Source organism: Melanerpes formicivorus, unplaced genomic scaffold (genome assembly GCF_026170545.1).
Source record: "Melanerpes formicivorus ecotype bairdi unplaced genomic scaffold, bMelFor1.0.p_v2 SCAF_48, whole genome shotgun sequence".
In the NCBI taxonomy this organism is placed as follows: Eukaryota; Metazoa; Chordata; class Aves; order Piciformes; family Picidae; genus Melanerpes; species Melanerpes formicivorus.
In genome coordinates, this window is record NW_027142400.1 from 4,646,353 (window position 1) to 4,668,095 (window position 21,743).

Here is a 21,743-nt window from a genome sequence, read left to right on the forward strand (position 1 = left end):
CCTCAGAAAGTAAACACAGTATTATACATTGTACACTGGCCCAAGCGACTGGAATAGAAATACCTTTTAAGATTAAGGCCTGAGTAATAGAGTCTCATTGGCATCAGCAGGACAGCAACATGAGGCCTGTCCTCATTCACCTCGAGACAACTATTTCTGGCACAGGGTCCTCCTGTTCTCTTAACAAAACATTTTACAAAAACATCTTTGAATAAATTTCAGCACAGAAATGAAACAACTGAGGAGGAGCAGAAAAGTCCAAGTCCCTCAATGACAAGCGCATCGAACTTGAGAAACTGGAGCTGTTGCAACTCTACAAATTCAGAAGGCTCCTGCCGCAAGAAATAAGAACCTAACTTGTGAAAGCAATTTTTATTTAAGTATTGGGAGGGAAACTTTCATATCATGAGTAAAAAGACTAGAGCTGAATGCCATTAAAAATGTCAGGAAGATGGGCTCTCTATGCAAAGACAGCAGTTTCTGATGGAAAGGGGAAGCAAGGGGTTTCATAACATACTCCCTTTCAAATAAAAAAATGAAAGGCTAGCTAACTGCAGCAGATGTCGGAATCTCTTATACAGTCAAATGAACACACACGCAAAAAAGGCGAATTAAGAGAACGCAACCTACAATGGAATAAATTCATTCACAGCAGAGACAGAATAAGACTGCTTTTATGAAAATTACAAAGAAAACATGATACAACAAAAATAGGGTGTGGGGAATTTTCCACTAAGATTAAAAATGAAGAATAACAACAACAAAAAAAAAAATTCACTTTTTGAACACCAATATTATTCAAACACATCCGAAGTTTCAACCTAGGTTTTTTCTCTTATACATGGGAAACACTGCTAAAGTGAATCTTCAAGAGTGAGAAGGCACCATGAACTGTTGGCTGATGCCTTTAATGCACACTCAAGAATAAAGAAATGGTCTGGTATGATCCAAAAAATCATTAAGTGTTTATATATATTCATATATCTTTTCATAAAAAAACCCAAAAGAAAACAAGAAAAAAACAAAGGCGGCAACAAGTCATTACTTCAGTGCCAAAAATGTACTTTTGTCTGGCTGACTCACTCATTAAGATAATTTCTCACTTAGATCTGTATGGTATTTTTTTATACAGTGGTGAAAAGTGGGTGATTTTGTGTCACTGCATTCCATATTAGATTGGTAAACCAAGCATTTTCTAGGTTCTGAGAAGCCAATCCTATGAAGTATTCCTAAAATCTATGCAAACGGAACAATTAAACGCGCTGTCTAGAACGGAATACTCATCTGTATAGTGTGGCAATTCCACTGGATTCGGTTTGATATGTAATGTCTTGTAGCAGATGTTATAAGAAAAATAACTTTTGCTTTTTGAATTACCTCACTGAGGCCATTAATGCTGTTCTAGAGTTGGTTTTCTGGAGATAGATGACACTTCACTGCTGTCCAAAATGAGTTTGAACCTTAACCCTCCAGAGTTTGTTCACTTTGTTGTTTATATTATTGCACTAGCTGCTAAAGTCTTATATCTTCCTATATAAATCTAATTGTTCAGAGTGCAGATTCTATATTTAATGAACTGTATGAAATAAATAAAATAAGGGGATTTTCTGTCAGAGTTGCTGATATGTTGAACATCTTAATTATTTCTAAAGTAAACAGTTTTGGTGTGTATTCTTAAAAACCTATGGTCATTCAGCATAAAAGCCTTGACATAATACTTTAAGAATGGATCTGTTTTCCTTCTCAAAAATGCATTGAAGAATTGGTTTAAATACAGAATCTGTGAGGCTTCCTACAAATTCATCTAAATTGTAATACAAACACAGTTTGTAATTCAGATAATATAGAAAGTTCTCTAGTGTCCATTGAAGTAAGGTCCCCAAAATGCAGTCTGTTTTGTTTCTGAATGGGAAAACATTGCAAAACATTAAGCGGTTCCACTGGCAGAATAGGAGAACTGAGGAAAATGAGGTCTTCTCTCGTTATCTACACAATCCATGCTGTCGTCTGGGAAGGAAAAAAAAGGGTCAAAAAACAAGTAGGCAACACTTGCTAACTTTTTGGGTTTAAGTAAACAACAGTTAAGATGATGCATGGTAGAAATATTTAAGAAAATTTCACTGTCACTTTTTTCTGCAACTCAAAAAGACAATGGAATAGGATGTCTTAAATCATACCCCATTCAACAGGCATCACAGAAGCCCCTGATTGTTGTATGGAAATAGTTGTTCAGATGTCCATTTAAAACTGCTAAGAGTTGTACTGTGTAAATCCATATTCAGTGCTCTGAATTTCTGGAAATTGCTATTGCAGAGCCATCAAACAGGGAAATAAAAGGAATTCTGATTGAATACAGACCTGAGCCCCTACTCAGTTGACTGCTTGCATATGCACAGTGTGCGTATGTATGCATTTATGTACAGACGTACACCAGCAAAACTCAGCGACAGAATTATTTTCTAGTCAGAATCTGGGGATTTGGGAAACACAACAGTACAAATCATTTCAGTGTCTTCTAAACCAGGTTTTTCATTTCCCAAACTAGAAAGATACATGGAAAGTTTCACATCAACTTACCAACTTCTTCATCAAATGCATATATGGAAACCTAGCAAGTTTAAACTAGTGGGTTTTTTTCACATGGCCTACAGAGACCAGGTAATGCTACAGCAAATTAGTTCTGGTAGTCTGGAGAACAGAATGGGAAATGTTAGGGAAAACTTTACCTTGGTCAGGAGGAGTGATTGTTATCATCTGTGCTGTAAATTCTTCATCAAAATACCTTGTATCTGTTTCAGATGTAACTTGTGGCTTAAACAGAGGTACAAGCTATGAAAAACAAACAAACAAAAGAAAATCCTGTCTGTTTACAGGGTCTTGCAGTACTGTTTGAAATGGGTAGAATTTGAAATAGTTTTAAGCTACAGTGCCTTTTCCCACATTCTCAATACAAGTTTAAAAATCATTTCATAAAGAAGGAACCATGAACTACTTATTTAGGTGTGCATTTGTCTTAAGGCAAATTGTACAACGAAAAACCTGGAATCCTAACATTTCTTCAAGTAATAAATAATATGCTTACGAATGTTTAAAAATAATAGGATATCCAGGTTCCCCACCTAATTATATGGAAATTGTCAACTGCACCTAGTCAGATTTCATGCTTGAGGAGGATGAAAGTGGGTAAGAAAGATACTTAGTGAAACCAAATCGATCAGCTAGACGATATATCACCACAAGGGCTGTAATGCTCATCAAAAATATTCAGCTACAGAGCTCCTGTGCCCATGCAGTGCTGACTGCAACTTGCTGTAGATATAACCAATCTGGGAAAATTTAGGATAAGGCAGCAGCTTTTACACTCCTAGTCCCCCAAAAGCAGTTCAGTGTCCACTCTGAACACAGAAAATCTGGAGTGCTTGAAAAAAAACCAACAAGCACACCTAGTGAACATCTTCCTTGTGTTACATCATGAGTTGCACTATTTGGGTTTTATTCTTGACACTCGCTTGGGCAGGCAGGCTAGAAATTATCCATGTGTACCTAGGCAAGCTCTGGCAAAAGGAACTCCAGATGGAGCAGAGCTGCTTGACTGGGGCTGGAGGAAGAGTGCGTCTGGAAAGTGGGGTGGTAGAGCTGGCTGCATACAGATGCACAGAGTTGGAAGACATACAATTTTGGAGGGCAGCAGAGCTGGGATTCAGGCCTCGCTCACCTCCCCGCTGCAGCATGCAGCGGCAAACAGAATGCAAACACTGTTCCTCAGCCTCCCACAGAGGACATGTAATAGCTCTCAGCACAGGGCTTCAGCTCGCCCACCACTGGGGTTAAGCATGGTCATCTTTTAATAGCACAGAGCCACATCAGGCAACAACTTGGGAGCGTGATTGAGGATGTATATGGCTTCCAATCCGAAACTGCAGGGAAAGGTTTATCAAGGCAAATGGTAAATTGCTCCAACTGGAATTAAGCAGTGACCTCGAGACTGGCACTTTCGCTCTTACAGAAATAACACCACCAAGAGGAATCACTACCTGGAAAACATCAGCAAATTTTGAATGTACAAAAAAACGCTTCCCCACCCCCATTTTTTCCTTCAGCCTAGATCTGAAGAATTATTTGCTTGGCAATCTGGTAAATAAGTAAAGCACTAGCTTTGAGCTCCTTATCACTTGGATCACCTTTCAGATCTGCTTTGCACACCTAACAGAATGTTGTCCTGTCTTACAAACAGCAATCCAATGAAATTCCATTTTTAATGTAAAGACTTTTAAGAAATGTAATCTACACATATGGCACTATTTCCAAACACAAAGGAACATTTACTGTTTAAAATCAACCTTAATTTTTGAAGGGACATAAACATTATGGCAATTATAAGAGAGCACAATTACAGTATAGATTCATCAATTTTAATTACTAATGATCCCTTGTGCCCAAGGCTGACTTAAAGAAGCCTGGCAAATGTTCTTGTCAAAATAATTAGGTCTTTAGAAGTGGTCTTTATGTCCTGAATTTAAGAAGGAAAAGGAAACAGGATATCCCAAAGCTGAGTCACTCTAAGACTCACAGCCCTCCTGGAGCTACTGAAGAATAAATGCTTCACATTGAAATGTTAATAACTCTATTCCAAACCAAGTCACAGCAGTACATTATATGTAAAAAACCTGTGGAGGATGAGCATTCCTTCTTCCCCATTTTGTATCTGTTCTCTTTCTTCCTATAGCAGGTTTCTGCATACTGCTTAAAGCAAACCTCTGTTTTAGACAAGCTGTGCAAGTGTGTATGGTTCTATCTGTTCTTTTAAACTAATGGTGGTTTTGGCACCCATAATGCTCCCAGTTGCTCTGGCGTGCTGTGTGCAGCACAGAGTGATTTAGGACTTGGGCACTGCAGCAGACACCTGAACTATGCACATCTGAACAACTCGGAGCAGCAATCCCGAGTCAGAACACATGTATAATGGGCTCGCCTTGCACTGCCTGTATCGTTTTCCCTTTTATTTTAGTAACTGTTAAAAGCAACTTGAGACACGTTATGATGCACCCACAAGACTTCTTTTTTTCCCCCAGCTGTCAAATTCAGAACATTATGCTGGAAACAGAGGGGAAGCCACAGAAAGCTTTAATGTTGGCTTTACCAAGCAAATATGTTGTTTTACTGAAAAGCTGTCACTGCAGTATCTCTGCAGTTCGACTAGCAGAGAGGTGCCACTTGTATCCTCCCATTGCTGCAGACCACCATGGTACCTGCAGGCTTACAGTGGCTTAAGAGACAAAAGAAAAATACCAGAAAAAGCATGTGATTAAAGTCTCATTGCATATGGTTTGCTTGTGGGTGGGTGAAATACTTCACCACAGACAAATAGCTCATCCAGGAGAGTCTAATGAACATTTTAAATATTTGGGACAACCTCAGTTACTCGAAACTTAAAATTCACAGCCAAGCTATTGTTCCAAAAAGCTTAATTACAAAGTAAGTGCTCTCGATTACCCCAAGCCTATACCCATAAACATTCACCATTATCTGTAGATAGCAAGTAACCAAGCTGAGTACATGAACAGCTCTAGGCAGCTGACAAAATTCAGCTTTTGTCTGCTAGGCTACATTTCAGGTAAATGCTGCGAGATCCCATTTGGACCACCCAGAATGCAAGCAGCAATTATTCACAGGCTTTCTGAAATCACTCCATTTGCACAGAGTGGCTATTTCAGACACACACTGAAAGGACAGGAGAAAAGCCAGAATAGCCTCCTTGGCTATGCTGAGGTCAGAAACAGCCTCTATTTGCACACTGTTTTCTCCAAAATAGCTAATGCTTGGAATTCCCTGGTTGTTTCCACAACAATGTGAGTCAGTACTCCGATTAGACAATTTATGAAGGCTTTCTCATTTCTACTTTTAAATAAATTCCCTTCAGCTTGTGACTCCTCCTCCATTCAAGGAACCAGGACTACCATTGAATAACAAGTAACTAAAGAACATTTGAACCCCACTACCAACTTTTTATCTTAAGTTGCAAAAAAAATAGCAAAGCCCCAAATATTCAGCAGCTTGTCAGCTGGGTGAAAATGGGGATAACCTCCTGTTTGGAACAGTAATTCAGATACAATTTTCACATTATACCAAATGAAAAAATTCAGTATGACTGCCTCTTGCCCTCATGACCACATATGGCTCTCTCTCAAGGGATGCTTTGAAAGGACAGAGGTCTAAAGGCACAAAAACTTGTTTTATGATTTTTCAGTTCCCTTTAGCCACACAAATCTGTGAGGAAGCAAAAGAAGAGAAAGAAACAGAATACCCTGTCCAGTGCCTGGGTACAACTACAAAATCTTCCCACTGCAAAGTGGAAATCAGAGGTGCTAGGCTCCAATTTCTAAGCACACAACCAGTGCTAACAGATCATCACAGTTTTACCAAAATAATGCAAATAATTACTACTCAGACTCTGCTAAATTTCTTACCTAGTACAAACAGCTGGAGAAAGAACTAAACTGTATTTAAAGATCAAATGAGATTTGATATTGCATAGGCTGCAGAGAGGAGAAAAATTGGGAAAGGCTGGGATTGAGTGAGTTCTTGTGGCACCAGCACATGGGAGCCTTGCAACACACTCACATTATGCTTAGCTGCATTTCACATGAGCCTTATAGAAAATGTAACTGGTGAGAAACAAGGGGGAAAGAGCAACAACAGATTGCCCTGAGAACACAAAGCAGAGCATCCTGGAGGAGTGAAGAAAGTTACATGAACGAAGGGGCAGTGAGGCATAGACAGATGATGAAACACTCATACCGAAAGGGCTGGGCTCTTTGACTCCAGAGGCTCTCACTGGAAAGCCTAAAAACTCATTGGGTCTCAAGGAAAACCAGTGACAAACGCCATGAAGTGCAGAGACTTCACATCTGTCACTAAAACAAAAAAATAATAGACTTGGATTGACGTAAAAGCCTGCACTTCTCTGCACTTGCCTATTCAGTCTAATTTAATCATGTGAGACATGAAAAATGCAAAGGGAAAAAGCAGCCCAACCACCACTACTGCTTCTAGGAATATTTGCTTCAGATGCTCAGGAATCAACAATAACTCCTAGGCTCACAGGGTGTATGTCAGTTAATAGCAAGGAATGGGAACAACAATTACAGGAAAATGAAAAGCTTACATACTGTCTAAATATGGAAGCAACTTTGGTTACTTCTTATTTATGCAGTCACAGCAATAGGTATCTCATTGAGAGATACTCCTCTCATTGTGAAAAAAACCTTTGGTTCTGAATCAATCCTATTACAGTATTTTAAGAAACATGAAGGGATTTAGCCTTGTGAAAAAAAACCCAACAATTGCAAACCTCTTCTGTGAAGGACTTCTGTGTACCTTACAGATGGCAACACAATTTGAAACAGTCAGTATATCCACAGCTACAATTCACCTTGGGACAATTGTTGTATATACAAAAGTACCTTTTTCTCATAGACGTCTTGCCAAACAATGCCAGCAAAGAATTTGTGCTGCATAATCTCCTTGGCATCATCAGGACCACCACCTAACCTGTGTGGGGCAAAAGAAGCAATCAAATGTTTGAGCACAGTTATTTATCTCACACAACTTTTATTAAATGCTAATTAAGAATTTGTGAGTTTATATAAGAGGTTTGGGAGAAGTTCTAGTATTTGCTTCATATTTGTGCAAGGGCTGCAGGGTGGTCTCTTTTAGGTTTCTACACAGTTCCACGAGAAGACTTGAAATGTGCTAACAAACAAAATTAGAACTCTTTTAAACAAACCAACAAACAATCACAATTCAAAAGACCTGCCCTTCAGTAAAGATGCTGATCGAGACACCACAGCAATTCCTGCAAGTAAAAACCTCTGAGCCACACATCCTCTCTCTTGCTACATTAGCAAGTGACTACCCCTTACAATTTTTTAGAGCAGTGATGCCAGCAGTAAAACTGAATTTGATTCTGAAGCACAAGAGAGGCAAGGATTTTTAAGACAAACTGATTTATGCAACCTGATTTAAATTTCCATTAAAGAAAAGAGTTGACATCTGCAGTGATAATATCATGTTGTATGCAAATCCTTCCCCCTCCTTGGCTTCACAAAAGCACAAAGGGTGGTTTATTGACTTAAGGTCTATCAAGATAAAGCACTTTTATTCCAAAATAAAACCGTCCACGCAGCTTATAGATGCAATCAGTTTAGTTGCAGTCTTGAGCTAACAGATGCTTAAATTTTGCTGTGGAGGCTAAAATGTTCCTGAAGAAGGCTGCATCACATCTGCAAGCAAAGGCATGCAGAGAGAAAACATAAAATGTACCAAGTAATAAGCAGGAGATGTACTTTCAGGTAACAAGGTTAAGATGATGTTCAGGATTTTAACTACAAGAGGTGGCACCATGTTCATCCAGGCTGACCTGTAGAATCTGCCTGTTCTCTGATTCTTGATGCCACTGGCAAGTGAACCATTATCCTGATTTTGAGAGCCTGGAACCATGGCTCTACATGACCAAGGCCAGAGTTATACTGCTACAGAAAAAAAGGCCAAGGACTGTTCTTTGAACCTGAAGCCAAGCCTCTCAGTCAGGCCTCATCTGTGCTGCACAACAGCTGGCCCTAAATCGCCTTTGGGCCCCAAGGTAACCCTGCAGTCCTAGTGGCATGATTACTTGGGGATGGAGGGGAAGTATAATGCATAGGCTGTGCAAAAGCCCATCAAAATGGGGTTCTCACAGGGTGAGACTAAACTGCGTGCTCTCAGATGTAACTTGAAGGCACAGTGTTATCAGGACAGCACTGGACAGTCATTTAGCAGAGGGGTCAAATATAGTGACCAGCTGCCCATACTACCCAAGCACTGTCTTCAGAGAATGCAAACTGGCAGAGGCCACAGCTGTACTAGAGGGATCAAGCAGCAGAGATGCCTGGCAGTTCAGAGTCCATGCTTGCTTCCTGGCCTTCTTCTGTTTAGTAGCACAGCAACCTAAGGGGTTTGGTCCTATATGTTCCTTCAGGAAATGTGCAGTGGAACAGGTGCCCAGTTTCCAGTAGCAAAGTACTGGGGTGATGCTCTCCTTCCCCAGGTTAAGTTCTAAGACAGATAAACTTAGGTTCATCCTAGAGTCCCAGAGGCCAAATGAAGACAGACATGGCTTTTCCAGGTGCCTGGCAGCACATTACACAGCTGCAGAGCCACCTGGAACAGAGACAAACTCCAGGGCAGCCTGGGAACAGAGACAAACTCTGTGAGTAGTCATCTCTCAGCTACCTCCCCACAGGTCTAGAGGATTTGCCAAATCTCTACCAAGCTCCTTGTTGCTTCCCCAGCACACATAATGGTTGCTGAAGAAGAGGGTGGAGTGGATCCTCTTTATTCACAGATGTCAACAGACTGCACAAGAAGTTCAGGAGTGACTCTGAGCTAAGAAGAACCTGAATTGTGTTGCAGAAGCATACAGGAAGGCTGCTGGCTGCAGCCACGTATGAGTGCCTTGGAGAATACGTTATCTAATAGAAGCCTTTGTTCCATGAAGGGCTGACACAATCAGGAAGATGCCAAGAAAAACCCCAGATGTTTAACTTACCTTTTAAAAATACTATTAGACTGATCCATTCAAAGTGAGTGGGAAAATTATAGAAATCAGCTATTTTGGATATGAACTTCTTCCAAAATACATTGAAACTATGTATTGCTTGGGAGTTCCTTCAATCCCACCTAGTTGGGACCACCTCCAGACCCTGCAGTCACTATGACTGTCACTTCTACCTCTTCCAACTCCAGCAGCTACATAGGCAGCAGACCTAGATATGTCTGAGAGCAAATCTGCCTAAGGCATCTACCCTTCCCATAGCAGACCACCACAGACATGCATCTTAACTATAAATCATCGCCTTTCACAAGGAAAAGAAAACAAGGATCTTGGTTTTCATGCAGGTAAATGTTTGATTGACCCTGATATTCTGTGAACATCTGGATTTAGAAAGAAACACCATCAGTTCATTCTCTCTATGCCCTGTGTGGCTGCAAGGACTGAGCACCAGTTCACAGTGACTATCACTGTTCCAAAGCCACAGCTACAACTCTGTGAAGTCATTCAATTTTTTAATAGCTGTGAAATGCTGCATTTTCTTCCTCTCATTCCTCCAAAGGTCCAATAACACTGCAGACACAAATAGATGAAGCAGCTTATGACAAACCCCCATCTGAAAGAGGGTGAACAACCCTGACCTATGACAGGCCACTAAAACATACAGTGGAAATGTGTGATCAAAACTCAGATGAAACCACCCTGAAGTTCTCTCAAGCTTAAAACCTGACAAGATTCAGAGCCTGCGAGGCACTGAACTTCAGGTCATATTAAAAGGAAATATTTACAGTATAGCTTTTTCCCTTTCCCAAAATGTACAACTCACATTACAAAATTAATAAACTTATATCAATCCCAAAAGAAACTTCAAAATCCCTTTTCTCTTACAAAATGGATTTTACATAACCAAATTTAGAAAACAGCCATGATTGAAAGCAGAATGCAATTTATTGTTCTTCTCATTTCCCCTGAGGAGTTTGAAACTGAACTGGTATTACCAAACACAGGGCATTAAGACTGCTTCTATGTATCCAGCTCAGGTACAAGAAGTAATTTTTAAGATTTAATTCACTGATTCAGGTCCCAGTTCCCTAGCTCCTTGGTATTTAACTTAAAAATGAAGCTCAGTGATGAGGATATTTATCAGCCTTTTTTGTTGTTGGGTTTTTTTGAGGATTTTACAGGAAGGGCCAACACCTCCTAGTTTCATTTTGCTTGCGTTTTTGGCTGTCTCCTCCATCCCACTCTAAAGTTCATCAGAAGTTACTAAATACTGCCAAATTTAGTGTTTTCTTCCACAGACAATGCTTCAATGACACCAACTTCTGTTCACCACTAAGCTTTGTGAAAGAGGGGATTTCTGTTGGATTCCACAGTGGCTCCCCAAAGCATCGTCAACAGGCTAATGTCAGACAGACTAGTGCACATTATTTAACTTTTGACTGAATGTATTTTCGTAGCTACTCGATTGTTTCCCTTCAATATGGCTCCATGAACTCTGAGTCAGCCATCAAGTATGCCAGGTGCCCACTTCAGGAATCAGACCATGAAGTCCAAAGGACATAAAACTTGAAGGACAAGACAGGAATTCTACCCTTAGTGCTCCCAGCTCAGTTCTCTGTACTGCCTGAAACACCACAAAGTGCAGGGGATCTATAGAACACTCACAACTTCAGTTAAAAAGTTGGGAGAATGACTGGTGAGAAACCAGTATTTAAGAACGGTCCATGATCCAAAAACTGGGGAAGCACCAATGAGTGTAATTAGCAAGCTGCAGGCATGTGTGTGGGCTTGTCTGGTCTACAGTCAATTCTATCAGCAGCATGAAAATCATCTGTCCAACAGATCAGAGCATCACTGGTTCCAAGCCTGCAGAAGATACGTGTGAAGAAGTGGCTATTTGTATAAAATGAGCATATTGTGGAGTAATTATTGGCATTGGGAAAGCCTTGTAATTAGAAACAAGTGGGCGTTTGTTGTTTGTAAACAAATTGCATTTTGGTTCATCAGAGATGCTCCTTTAAGAACAAATTACAGCAGATGCTGCTTGTGTTTCCAGTGATTGAAAGGCCCCACCTGAATAAGCTACAGAAGGGTCACAATTGTATTTAACCCAGCACTTTCGTGGACAGGAATCCTGTTGGCAGGGGCTACAACGCTTGCACAGCACAGTGCCTGGGGGGGGCTCTAATCAATTAGACAACCTTCTCTTGGAGGTCCCCTTGCAGGCGCCGGGTTCAGGAGGGGTGCGCAGCTGTTGCCACCTAGTATAGAGCTGGCCATGTTCCTGACTACAACTGTTCCCAGTACCCCATGTCACTGCTAAGTTGAATCCTCTGGCAGTACAAACTGTGGATTTGCATTACAAGACCTCTCAGCAGTATTTTCCATTTAAAAAAATTATGGAAATAACCTACAGCAGTGACAAAAGCCCTTGCTACAAGTATCCATATACCGATAAAACCCATTTTCCTGCTATGTGCACGCACACACACAGACTAAACAAACATCAGAAAACAAGTCCAAATACTCTGCTTGCACCTCACATGAAAGATTTCCTATATGGGGCCCATTTACAGTGGAAAGTAAGGACAGGAGACCAGGAGCATATTCACAATATTATTATTGTGTCTGGGTTGACACAATAGTACGTTTTTAAAGTGATGTTTATCTTTGCACGAAGGTCAACATCCGTTTTGGATCTTGTTCTATTTTCTGTTTGTCAACCACTAAGGGCTTGGGATTTTTTGTTTTGGTATTTTTTTTCTGTTTTTAAAACAAGGGTTACTTTTAAAATAATACAGCATAGCAAAACAAAAGGAGGAAACAGGAAAAGTAGATGAGGCATGGCATAAACTCCACCACAAACACAGTATGAACACCACCACCTACTGCCCAAAGCAGGATGCTAAATCACTGGTACAGATTTAAACAGTAATTCTGAAAACTGAAAGGAGCCTGACACTGGGATAGAAGGTGAAAGCACTTGGCATAGAGCAGCGTGTAACCCAGAGCAGCCATGGGACTCGTTATGCCCAGCGGCACGGCTAGCTCACTCTGTCCCAGGCTGCAGTTGTGCACCAACAGCACCTACCGCTTTCTGAAGTCCAGCCTTCTGATCCCCAAAGCTGCTTCCTGTCACTATCTGTTGTGTCAGCTCATGTTAAAAGTTAAACCAAAAATCAGTAGGTCCACTTGCTGCATTCTTGATGGGTGATTATTTTGAATGGGTTAGAAACAAAACTGCGATTTTACCTAAGATACCGTCCTCAACTTTAAATGAACGCCCGGCATTCGTGCATGCCAGAGCCCTTTATGCGGTACCATTTCCAACTGTTTTTCAGTGGTGGCAATATTGGCATTTCATACAGCAGCAGAGAAATGGTCACTTTTAAGCCACTGGTCTTCAAGACAGCTCCCGTTCATAGACATGCTTCTACACAGCACTTACTCTTTGTGAAGCCTTTAACAGAAAATGTTTTTCCTGCCTTTCTTTTTTCTTATCAGTTTTTCTAAGAGCATGACTGCAACTATTCAGCAACAGTCTCACCTTTGCTTAGGATCTTTCTTCAGCAAACCTGACAAGAGAGATTTTGCTTCAGGTGACAGTGTGCGTGGAAATCTAATCTCCTCCATAAGGATAAGTTCAAAGAGCTTTTCATGGTCCTGATTGTAGAAAGGGAGACGGCCACACATCATTTCATACATCACAACTCCTAAACCCCACCAGTCCACCGCACGACCATAGTCATTATCTTCCAGCACCTGCAGAAATATAAGGAAAAGACTTTAGGAGACATTCCCAAACCAGGCATGAACACAGAACTTGAGAGGCAAAATTCACCCCCCATTTCACACACCACAGCCAAATCAACCAATGACATATTTGCAGAAGACCCATTTGAAAGGAACTGGCATCCACATCACAGCACTAAGTGTGAAGACAGGGCAAAAGGAGACATGGGTAGATTACAGCAGCTTCCTTCTCCCATCCTCCCTCACATGTTATGGTCATGGTAAGTACAACCTTCAAAAGTCCAAAGGCCAAGAACTCTTCTCACACTCTTCTCACAGCTGTTAAAGTCTCACTTATTCATTACAGACTGTTCCAAATAGGATACAGTTTTTTTAGAAAACCCCCAAATCAACAAGGAGTCAGTATGTGGAGAAAAGAACATCAATCTGTACTTCACAGGTGACAAGCTGAACTTCCGTATCATCTTCGCATCAACCTGCACCCTCCAACAGGTGGGTATGACCGCTCACAAGTACTAAATGCCTAATCTACATTAAAAGCTAAGAACCAGAATGCCGCTTCTAACATTTGACCATCTGTAAGGCCGTAAAATGACAGCCACATTGTCTGGAATGTTTCCCCTCCTCCTCTTTGCTCCTCTCTAAAGGCACTTGCTTACTAGCTCTAACACTCCTGCCTCTGCTTAGAGGGCTGCAAACTCAGGAACTGTCACTGGGGTGGACTTGTGCCAGGTCTCACAGATGAAGGAACCCAGTACAGTTCATTCTTTTCTTCCCCTGGGCACTTCTACCAAACAAAGCCCTGGCTGATGCAGGGGACTTGGGACCCCAGTAGTGGCCTACATCTCTCCTGCTTGCTCTAGAGAAGCTCTGTCTTAGTGCATTTCTGATCTTCTGCACAGAAGGCTGCTGAGGGGAGTCAGGAGTGTCTTGTGAAGTGGATGTTACAAGAACGTCTCTAGACTTTGTGTCTCCTACACAGTTGTCTGTAGCTGATGCCAACAGTCTCACGTTCCAGATTCTGTCCTCAAGTTTTAGTTGTCATCTTCACTCTATTCACAAGTCTGCACTGAACTGCTTATTCTTTTTAAGAGACAAACCACAACAGTACCACCATTGTGTTTTCTTATTGCATGGCATCTGTGTGAGCTTTACATTGCTACAGTTCAGAATACTTCACACTCAAAATTAAAAGGGTGAAAGGGCCAAATGCAGTTGGTCAAGCGTAAAAAAAGCGGGATCTGAACCTCTTGCAAATCTTGATAAAGTTTTGCACACAAAAAAGAAGCATCGAGACGCTCCACACAACAACTGTTTGCATTCTGTCTTCCTTTATTCACTAATTATTCCCCTTAATTATCTGAATGAGGGAAAGGGCCTGCAGTAAAAGCAAAAGGGTGCCAGGTATTAGATTACCTCACTTTGGTCTATTTACAGCATCCCCTGCTGTATGATTCACACCAAACGACAGCTGGCTGTGCAGCTGCCCCGTACATGTATACGGTCGACACAGCTGCCGGCCGGACAGGATTCCAGGAGCCGGCCTCATGCTTCCCGAGGCATCATGGCCCTTCAGTTCTCAGGAGATATTGTGTGACAATGCAGTTAACACTCTCTGAGTCACCTCGTTCAATAAGCTCTTCCTGTTCACACTCCCCTACACTTGGGTTACCTAAAATAAAACAGTCATGGGGCCTCCAATTTTATTTTTATTTCTTAAACTGCTGCAAGAGATGCACTGGGAGAGACTGAAAGAAAAAGAAAACCACAAAGGCCTTTGTTGTGTATGGAGCAAATGAGATGGGTGCTTTCGAAATGCAGCAAATATTTCAAATGTTACTTTAGTCAGCATATTAAGATCCTGGATGATAAACTGGACTACTAACTACAATTCTTCACCTTCGCTAATTCTAAAGAGAATATAAAATGCTTATCTCTTCTAAGTTCTTTGCCACAAAGACCATACACTTCTATAAGTGACTGCACAAAACACAGCCATGGTCTTAGTATCAAAAATACACTGTAACCAAAAAGGTATTGCACTCATTTATTGCAACACACAGGATAGCTAGGAAGCAGTAAAGTAACAAGGTCATTTCACTTCAGTAAGGGATCATTTCCTAACAAGCAGCTCTACACTGCTGTGAGACAGAATTTGAAATAGAAGGCAGAACAGCTGTAAACATCACAGCCATCAAAGTTGACATGGTTCAGTCACTGTCATCCATGCACCAGATTCCAGTATGAACCTAAAACCAACAATGCAACAACTGTACAAACACACTGCTGTGCCAGATGCAAGTCACAAATGCAGACAGGATTGAGACTCTGCTTTTAAGGATGTCTGACCTTAAAGGTATGGAGTATCGCTTGTGTGCAACTTCCACATTTTTTGCATGCTATCAGCTAGATGACAAAAGCCTCCAGAATTTAACACTTCAACCCACAGATAGGATTTGCAAGTAAAAGGGAGAGCTCGGTTAATCAAAAGGATTTCAGGGTTTTGGATGAGCCAACTCATCATAAATATTAAAAAGAAAAATAATAGCAAATAATATAACAGAAACAACGTAACACCTGCACAGGGAATCCCCACATTCCAAGTTAGGAAAAAACAAAACCAAAACAATGAGTATTTTCAGTCTCCTCATAAAATCCTTGATGAGAAACTGAAGCTCAGCAAGTGATTTTAAGACGGAAGCTAGAATAAAAACTCTGTTTATGAATAAAAACCACTCTGGCGTGCTGCTAGTTACTCCCTGCATCAATAAATTTCAAATTGTGGTGCATGGACCCTAGTTCAGATTCACTGAATATTTCTGGGGATCCATGGAGAGCTGGCAGCTATCCTGCGACTGGCTCCACCTCCTTGCTGCAAGCTACTTCAACAGATGCCCACGTTCATTATTATGAAGAGACTTGGAGGCTCTTGAAAGCAGCAGAGAATTAAAAAAAATACAAACAAAAGCCAAGAGCTTGCTGCCACCACTATGCAAATAGAGAGTGCAAAAGTGCTGGGCAGCAAAGAAATCAGCTCTCAGTAGAAATACTCCTCCTCCGCTCTGGTTTTCCGTACTTTCCACTTCTGCACAGTTCAACTTAAGAAAGGTTTGCAATGCCCAAGTGCCCCATTTTAGAGAATGGATACATCCTGGCTGTGCCAATCATAGAATTGTTTCAGTTGGAAAAGACCTCTAAGATCATCAAGCCCAACCGTTGCCCTACCACCACTATGGCCATTAAACCATGTCCTGAAGTGCCATGTCCACACATTTGTTTTAAATTTTGTTTTACACCTCCATGGACAGTGACTTCACTACCTCCCCAGGAAGCCTGTACCAGTGCCTGACAACTCTTTCAGTAAAGAAATTTTTCCTAATGTCAAATCTAAACCCCCCCTGGTGCAATTTGAGGTCATTTCCTCTTGTTCTGTTACTTGATACTAGGGAGAAGAGACCAACACCCACCTCACTACAAACTCCTTTCAGGTAGTTAGTTGTGTGAGCAATGATGTCTCCCCCCAGCCTCCTCATCTCCAGACTAAACAACCCCAGTTCCCTCTTCTGTGCCAACCATCTATAATTTGCTGTCAGGCCAAGGCTTGCTTCTGCCTGTGCTCCAAGCTAGATGAAGTCTTAACGCCACAGGTAGCAAAGCACCCACCACAAGGCAGCCAGCCCTTCTGTGAGGCACACCACGTCAGCTCAGGCTTGGTGCCCTACTAATACAGGCAGTCTGGTTCCAGACAGCTCCAAGCGTGGGTAGCGAGAACTAGCGTCTGCCTGTTAAATACCATGTACACATCTATCCTCTATCACACCATTTTGCTTTTGATCTGCATGCAACTAACACAGCTGTAACACCACCTGTGTTGCATAACTCTCAGAAGCAACATTTCCAAGATGAAAGCTGAAAGCACACATTTGCATTTTAGACTGAAAAAAAAAAATTAGTAAAAAAATAATAAAAAATCCCCAAAACACATAGTTTGGGGACCAAGATCCCCTGCTTGGATTTAGTTCTTTAAAACTGAAGAATTCAAATTAATATTAGTCATGAAACAGTGGGCACTTGTAATGTGCACCATGCTAAATACTGCAGGAAAAGCTTGGTCTACCATGCTTCTGAAAACGCATCCCCTTTATACTGTCTTCAAAAAGTAAAGGGACTGGAGAATGTTTTTACTTTGTAAACAAAGCCCTGTTGATAACTTTGAAACAGGCAAACATACAGGAAACAAACTGCAAAACAGTCACCAACCCATCATGGAGCATTTGAAATGGCTTTAGAGGTTTATCTTTAAATTAGATTTCTGACACAAGAAGGAAGCACTGTTCCAGTAAAATGCAAATATTCCCTGAAGAGGAAGGAAGACACTACTCTGCCCGAAAATTATCACATATCATTATGCTAAAGTTATGTCCCAGAGCATGATGAATAAAAGATTCTCAGTATGTGTTGTTACATAATAGCAGTTACTGTATGAACACATTATGGCACAGGAACTGTACTCCCCATCGCTACAGCTATCATGGATGTCATTTCAGAAGATAATTTAGTACAACAGCCAACAAAAACATACCTCTGGTGCAAGATACTCTGGAGTGCCACAAAAAGTCTTCATTGTTGCTCCATCCTTGATGCCTTCTTTACATAGTCCAAAGTCTGTAATTTTTATGTGTCCATCTTTATCCAGCATAAGATTTTCCAACTGAGAAGAAAATCCAAATGAAAGACATCACATATGGCACAATGCTTCTGAGCAAGGCAAGGAGAAACATGAATTTCTGCAGATCAGTTTTCAACCTCTTTCTCACTTGGGGTCAGAATCACAGTAGCTGCCAAAGCACATACGATGTAAATGTACGTTTACATCCCTTTCTTTAGGGAACATTAGGTATGTAGGCATTGTATTTGTGCTTCTAGAATATTAGTACAAACAGAACACTAGTTCTTTTAAAAGTATATTAAGTATCCCCTCTCAAACAATTTTGTACCTGCTTTTACTATAAATGATTTAAAGAAATAACTGTAGAGACAGTAGAGACAGCAACTGAAACAAAAATCAAATGCAAGGCTAAAGAAACACTTCCAAAGAGGCCATTTACATCAGAGTTATTTTACAGATTTACTCAGCACATGGTATTCATCCTAGCCTGCACCACTGACTTTTGAGAAGCCATCCAGATTTCAGGATACTATGTACAAAATAAAGCACACTTTCAAAGGAATCATGGTGATACGGGAGACACAATCCCAGCAGGAATCCCAAAACTACTCTGAGGTAGCCTGAAAACATTATGCAGCATGCTTCATTTTAGACTGCTCCTAAATGAACTACCTGTGTGCCCCCATCCTTTCCTGAAAACACTTCTTAGGACAGGGCTGGGGGGAAGCTGTTGCATTTTCCTCAAGAATTTCCCAATTTTGTTTGCCCTGAGGCAACTTGAGGCTTACCCAATTTTCAAACTGCAAGGAGGTGCTAAGGAGATAGTGCTGCACAGCACACTGCAAGGAAGAGCAACTTCCACACAGCATGAGTTTACATGAATCTAGTAAGACCCGAGTTAAAGAACCCAGGATTATGTTTCACCACACAGAAAAGCCAGCAAAATTTCTCTTAGAACATAAGCAGACAAGTGAAAATACAACCCAAGTAGCTCAGCACCCCTTAATATTCTCCAAAATGCTGCCAGGATTCTGCTAAATGAATTATACAACCTCTCAGACTATAGAGGTGTTCAGACGTTAAGTCAAGTCCAAGAGCTGCAATAACTGCTATGTTAAAGTTCATTCAGGAAATAACTTCTTAGAATTAAGGTTCATTTGTTTTTGTGACTACACACAAAAAGCCTCAACCCAAAAAGCCTATGGCATTATTTTTCTTCATACCTTCAAATCTCTATAAACCACGTTCTTCTCTGAATGTAGGTAATCCAGTGCCGAAACAATCTCAGCTCCATAAAACCGAGCCCGGTCTTCAGAAAAGACACGCTCTCTTGACAGATGGAAAAACAACTGCAAGAACAGTAATTTTTTACCTTTAGATTGCCCATGTTTGAGTTGCATCTCACACTTTTGAAGCATTCCTGCTTGGAGTGTGAGATTACCTAAGAGAAAACTCCTTCCCATCCTCACTCAGCTGTGTCCCCAAATGTGTTTTAAAGCACCATAAATTAAACAATTAGACAACAACTGTACCTCATAGTCACAGATGCACACTGATAACCAGTTTGTGTGATGCACATTCTTCTACATGTGGAAAATTATGAAAACTCATTTTGATTGAGCTATAATTACATATAGAAACTACAGCTTAAAGCACATTTTAAAGACACGTTAATATTCCAGCTTTTCCTTCTTGACTATAACAGCAGTTTGCTGTTTCTAGTTCTCCCTCCAAAGTAACATGTGCTCACAACACACATTAAAAAGCATTAAAAGTTTTCCACAGAGCAACTAGAAAGCAACCTTGCATTCTTGAATTACTACATGTCAAATTACAGTATGCTGCTGTCATGTAAAATATGACCCTACACCCAAGACATCTATTCTCTAAAATTAGAGTTAAGAGTCTTAATTCTTAATATTAGTCAAACGTGCAAACAGCTCTTTTTAACTGAGACAACTTGGATTAATTAGAATTGCAAACGTGGACCTTAGCTATAATAATGTCAAGCAGTATTAGCACAAAATCCTAAAGTATTGAACATTGTTACATTTTCCTTACCTCCCCTCCATTAGCATACTCCATAACAAAACACAAGCGATCATGTGTCTGAAAGGAATACTTTAAAGCCTGAAACAGATTTAAAGCAAAACTCAGAAGACAGATCATGCTGATTTTCAGAACTGTAGACAGACATGGAATTTTCGATATTAGTGGACATTTTGTCGTTTGATCTTACATACTTATGCATCATATCTTACATAAACTCCTGTTGCAGATGAGGACTAAGATACCACCGAATTATTTCCCTAAAATAATTTAATAAAACATTTTTTTAAATCCCTTGTAGAAGCTATCAGGAACACTTACAATTCTGTGAAACAAAATCCTGTCCCATTGATACAAAATGTACTGATAGCACCTCTGAAGTTTCCTCCCCAGGCCACAAGCTCTCACAGTTTCATCTCTTAGACAAGAGGCCACAACCAAACCCCAGAGCACAAGGTTTAATCACTTATTACAAGCCCTCTTATATAAAACACACATATATTTACAAACACCATCTTCCTGATGTCTGCCTTGCTGCCTGCAACTTCTCCCTCCTGACAGGCTGCCAGAGGATTGAGCAATGCTGTCAATTTGTGAGCGATTCACAAAAACAGACTGGACAGAGGGTGTAACAGAGCATCATAATGTGCCTTTGCACAGTCCTGTCACATGTATTCCTGCGGCAAAAGTAACATCAACTAGTCTGCCACAATTTTTTTTTGGTCATAACCCAGTCTCATAGCTGCCTTCTCAAGGCAGCTCTTGTTTTGAATGTTTAAGAAAGCATTAAAAAGAAAATACCACATACTATATCATCATCTTCACTGCTAGGGGTGGCATTTCTAAACCAGTTGTATTTTTGCAGAGTGACAGAGGATCAGGTTTTAGATGCAGCAACAAACATTTACTGATTAGAACCAATACAGCCAATATTTATTTTCAGAGGCTATGTTTAAAAGGTCTAGATTTCAGCAAAACACTTATGTACTTGGACAAAGGAAACAACTGGGATCTGACACGTCTCTTACAGAGCTTATGTGGTTGGAAATAATTCAGAGACAACTTGTAATAAATACTAGAAACAAAATCATGAAGTACAACTTTGGTATCTAAACTCAGTTCAAAGAAATTGCTGGCACCAGAGATCTGAACTGAAAATACAGTTTGATTTTACAGCTAAGCCAGTTCAAAAGCAAAGTAGTGGATAAGGCAAAGTCCTCTTCTTCCCTGTTCCATCCCATATCCTCCCACCACTATCTTTTGGCTGGCATAACCAACACTGATTCCACAGTGACCTGCATCTGGGAACTTCAAAAAACAACAAAGACAATCAAAATTAAAGGGGTTTCCCCTGCACTGTATCTTCCCAAACTTGTTTGTCACAAGATTAGGGTCACCCTGATCTCTACCATGAAGAGAAGACCAAGCATTTGGAGATAGCAAGTCATTAAGTCAGTGAGCCATGAAGTCAAACCAAACCCTGAAACACTGTCTTCAAGAGATTCTGAGTACATGCTCTGCAAGAATCAGATGAATTTTAAAAGCACTTTAATTTGTGCTTCCCAAAAATGGCAGTAGTACTGAAATACACAGCCTCACTGAGGGCACAGATCTCAGAGGCATCATATAAATAACCAAAAAAAAAAAAACCAAACCCAAACAAACGAAAAAACACCAACC

The 21,743-nt window shown here is 40.6% G+C and overlaps 1 protein-coding gene across 3 annotated transcripts in view; it reads right to left on the reverse strand.

The window, feature by feature from the left end:
• Nucleotides 1-357: 357 nt before the first annotated feature.
• AKT1 (AKT serine/threonine kinase 1) overlaps nt 358-21,743 on the reverse strand; it is a 72,811-nt gene continuing 51,425 nt past the window's right edge. For all 3 annotated transcript variants that reach the window (XM_068160255.1, XM_068160254.1, XM_068160256.1), the window contains exons 8-14: nt 20,076-20,144; nt 19,238-19,363; nt 17,928-18,056; nt 13,140-13,354; nt 7,464-7,551; nt 2,727-2,829; nt 358-2,007 (exon numbers count right to left, since the gene is read on the reverse strand). In XM_068160255.1, the coding sequence (XP_068016356.1) occupies nt 1,928-2,007; nt 2,727-2,829; nt 7,464-7,551; nt 13,140-13,354; nt 17,928-18,056; nt 19,238-19,363; nt 20,076-20,144 (810 nt within the window). In that variant the 3' untranslated portion in view covers nt 358-1,927. The remainder of the gene's footprint in view (nt 2,008-2,726; nt 2,830-7,463; nt 7,552-13,139; nt 13,355-17,927; nt 18,057-19,237; nt 19,364-20,075; nt 20,145-21,743) is intronic.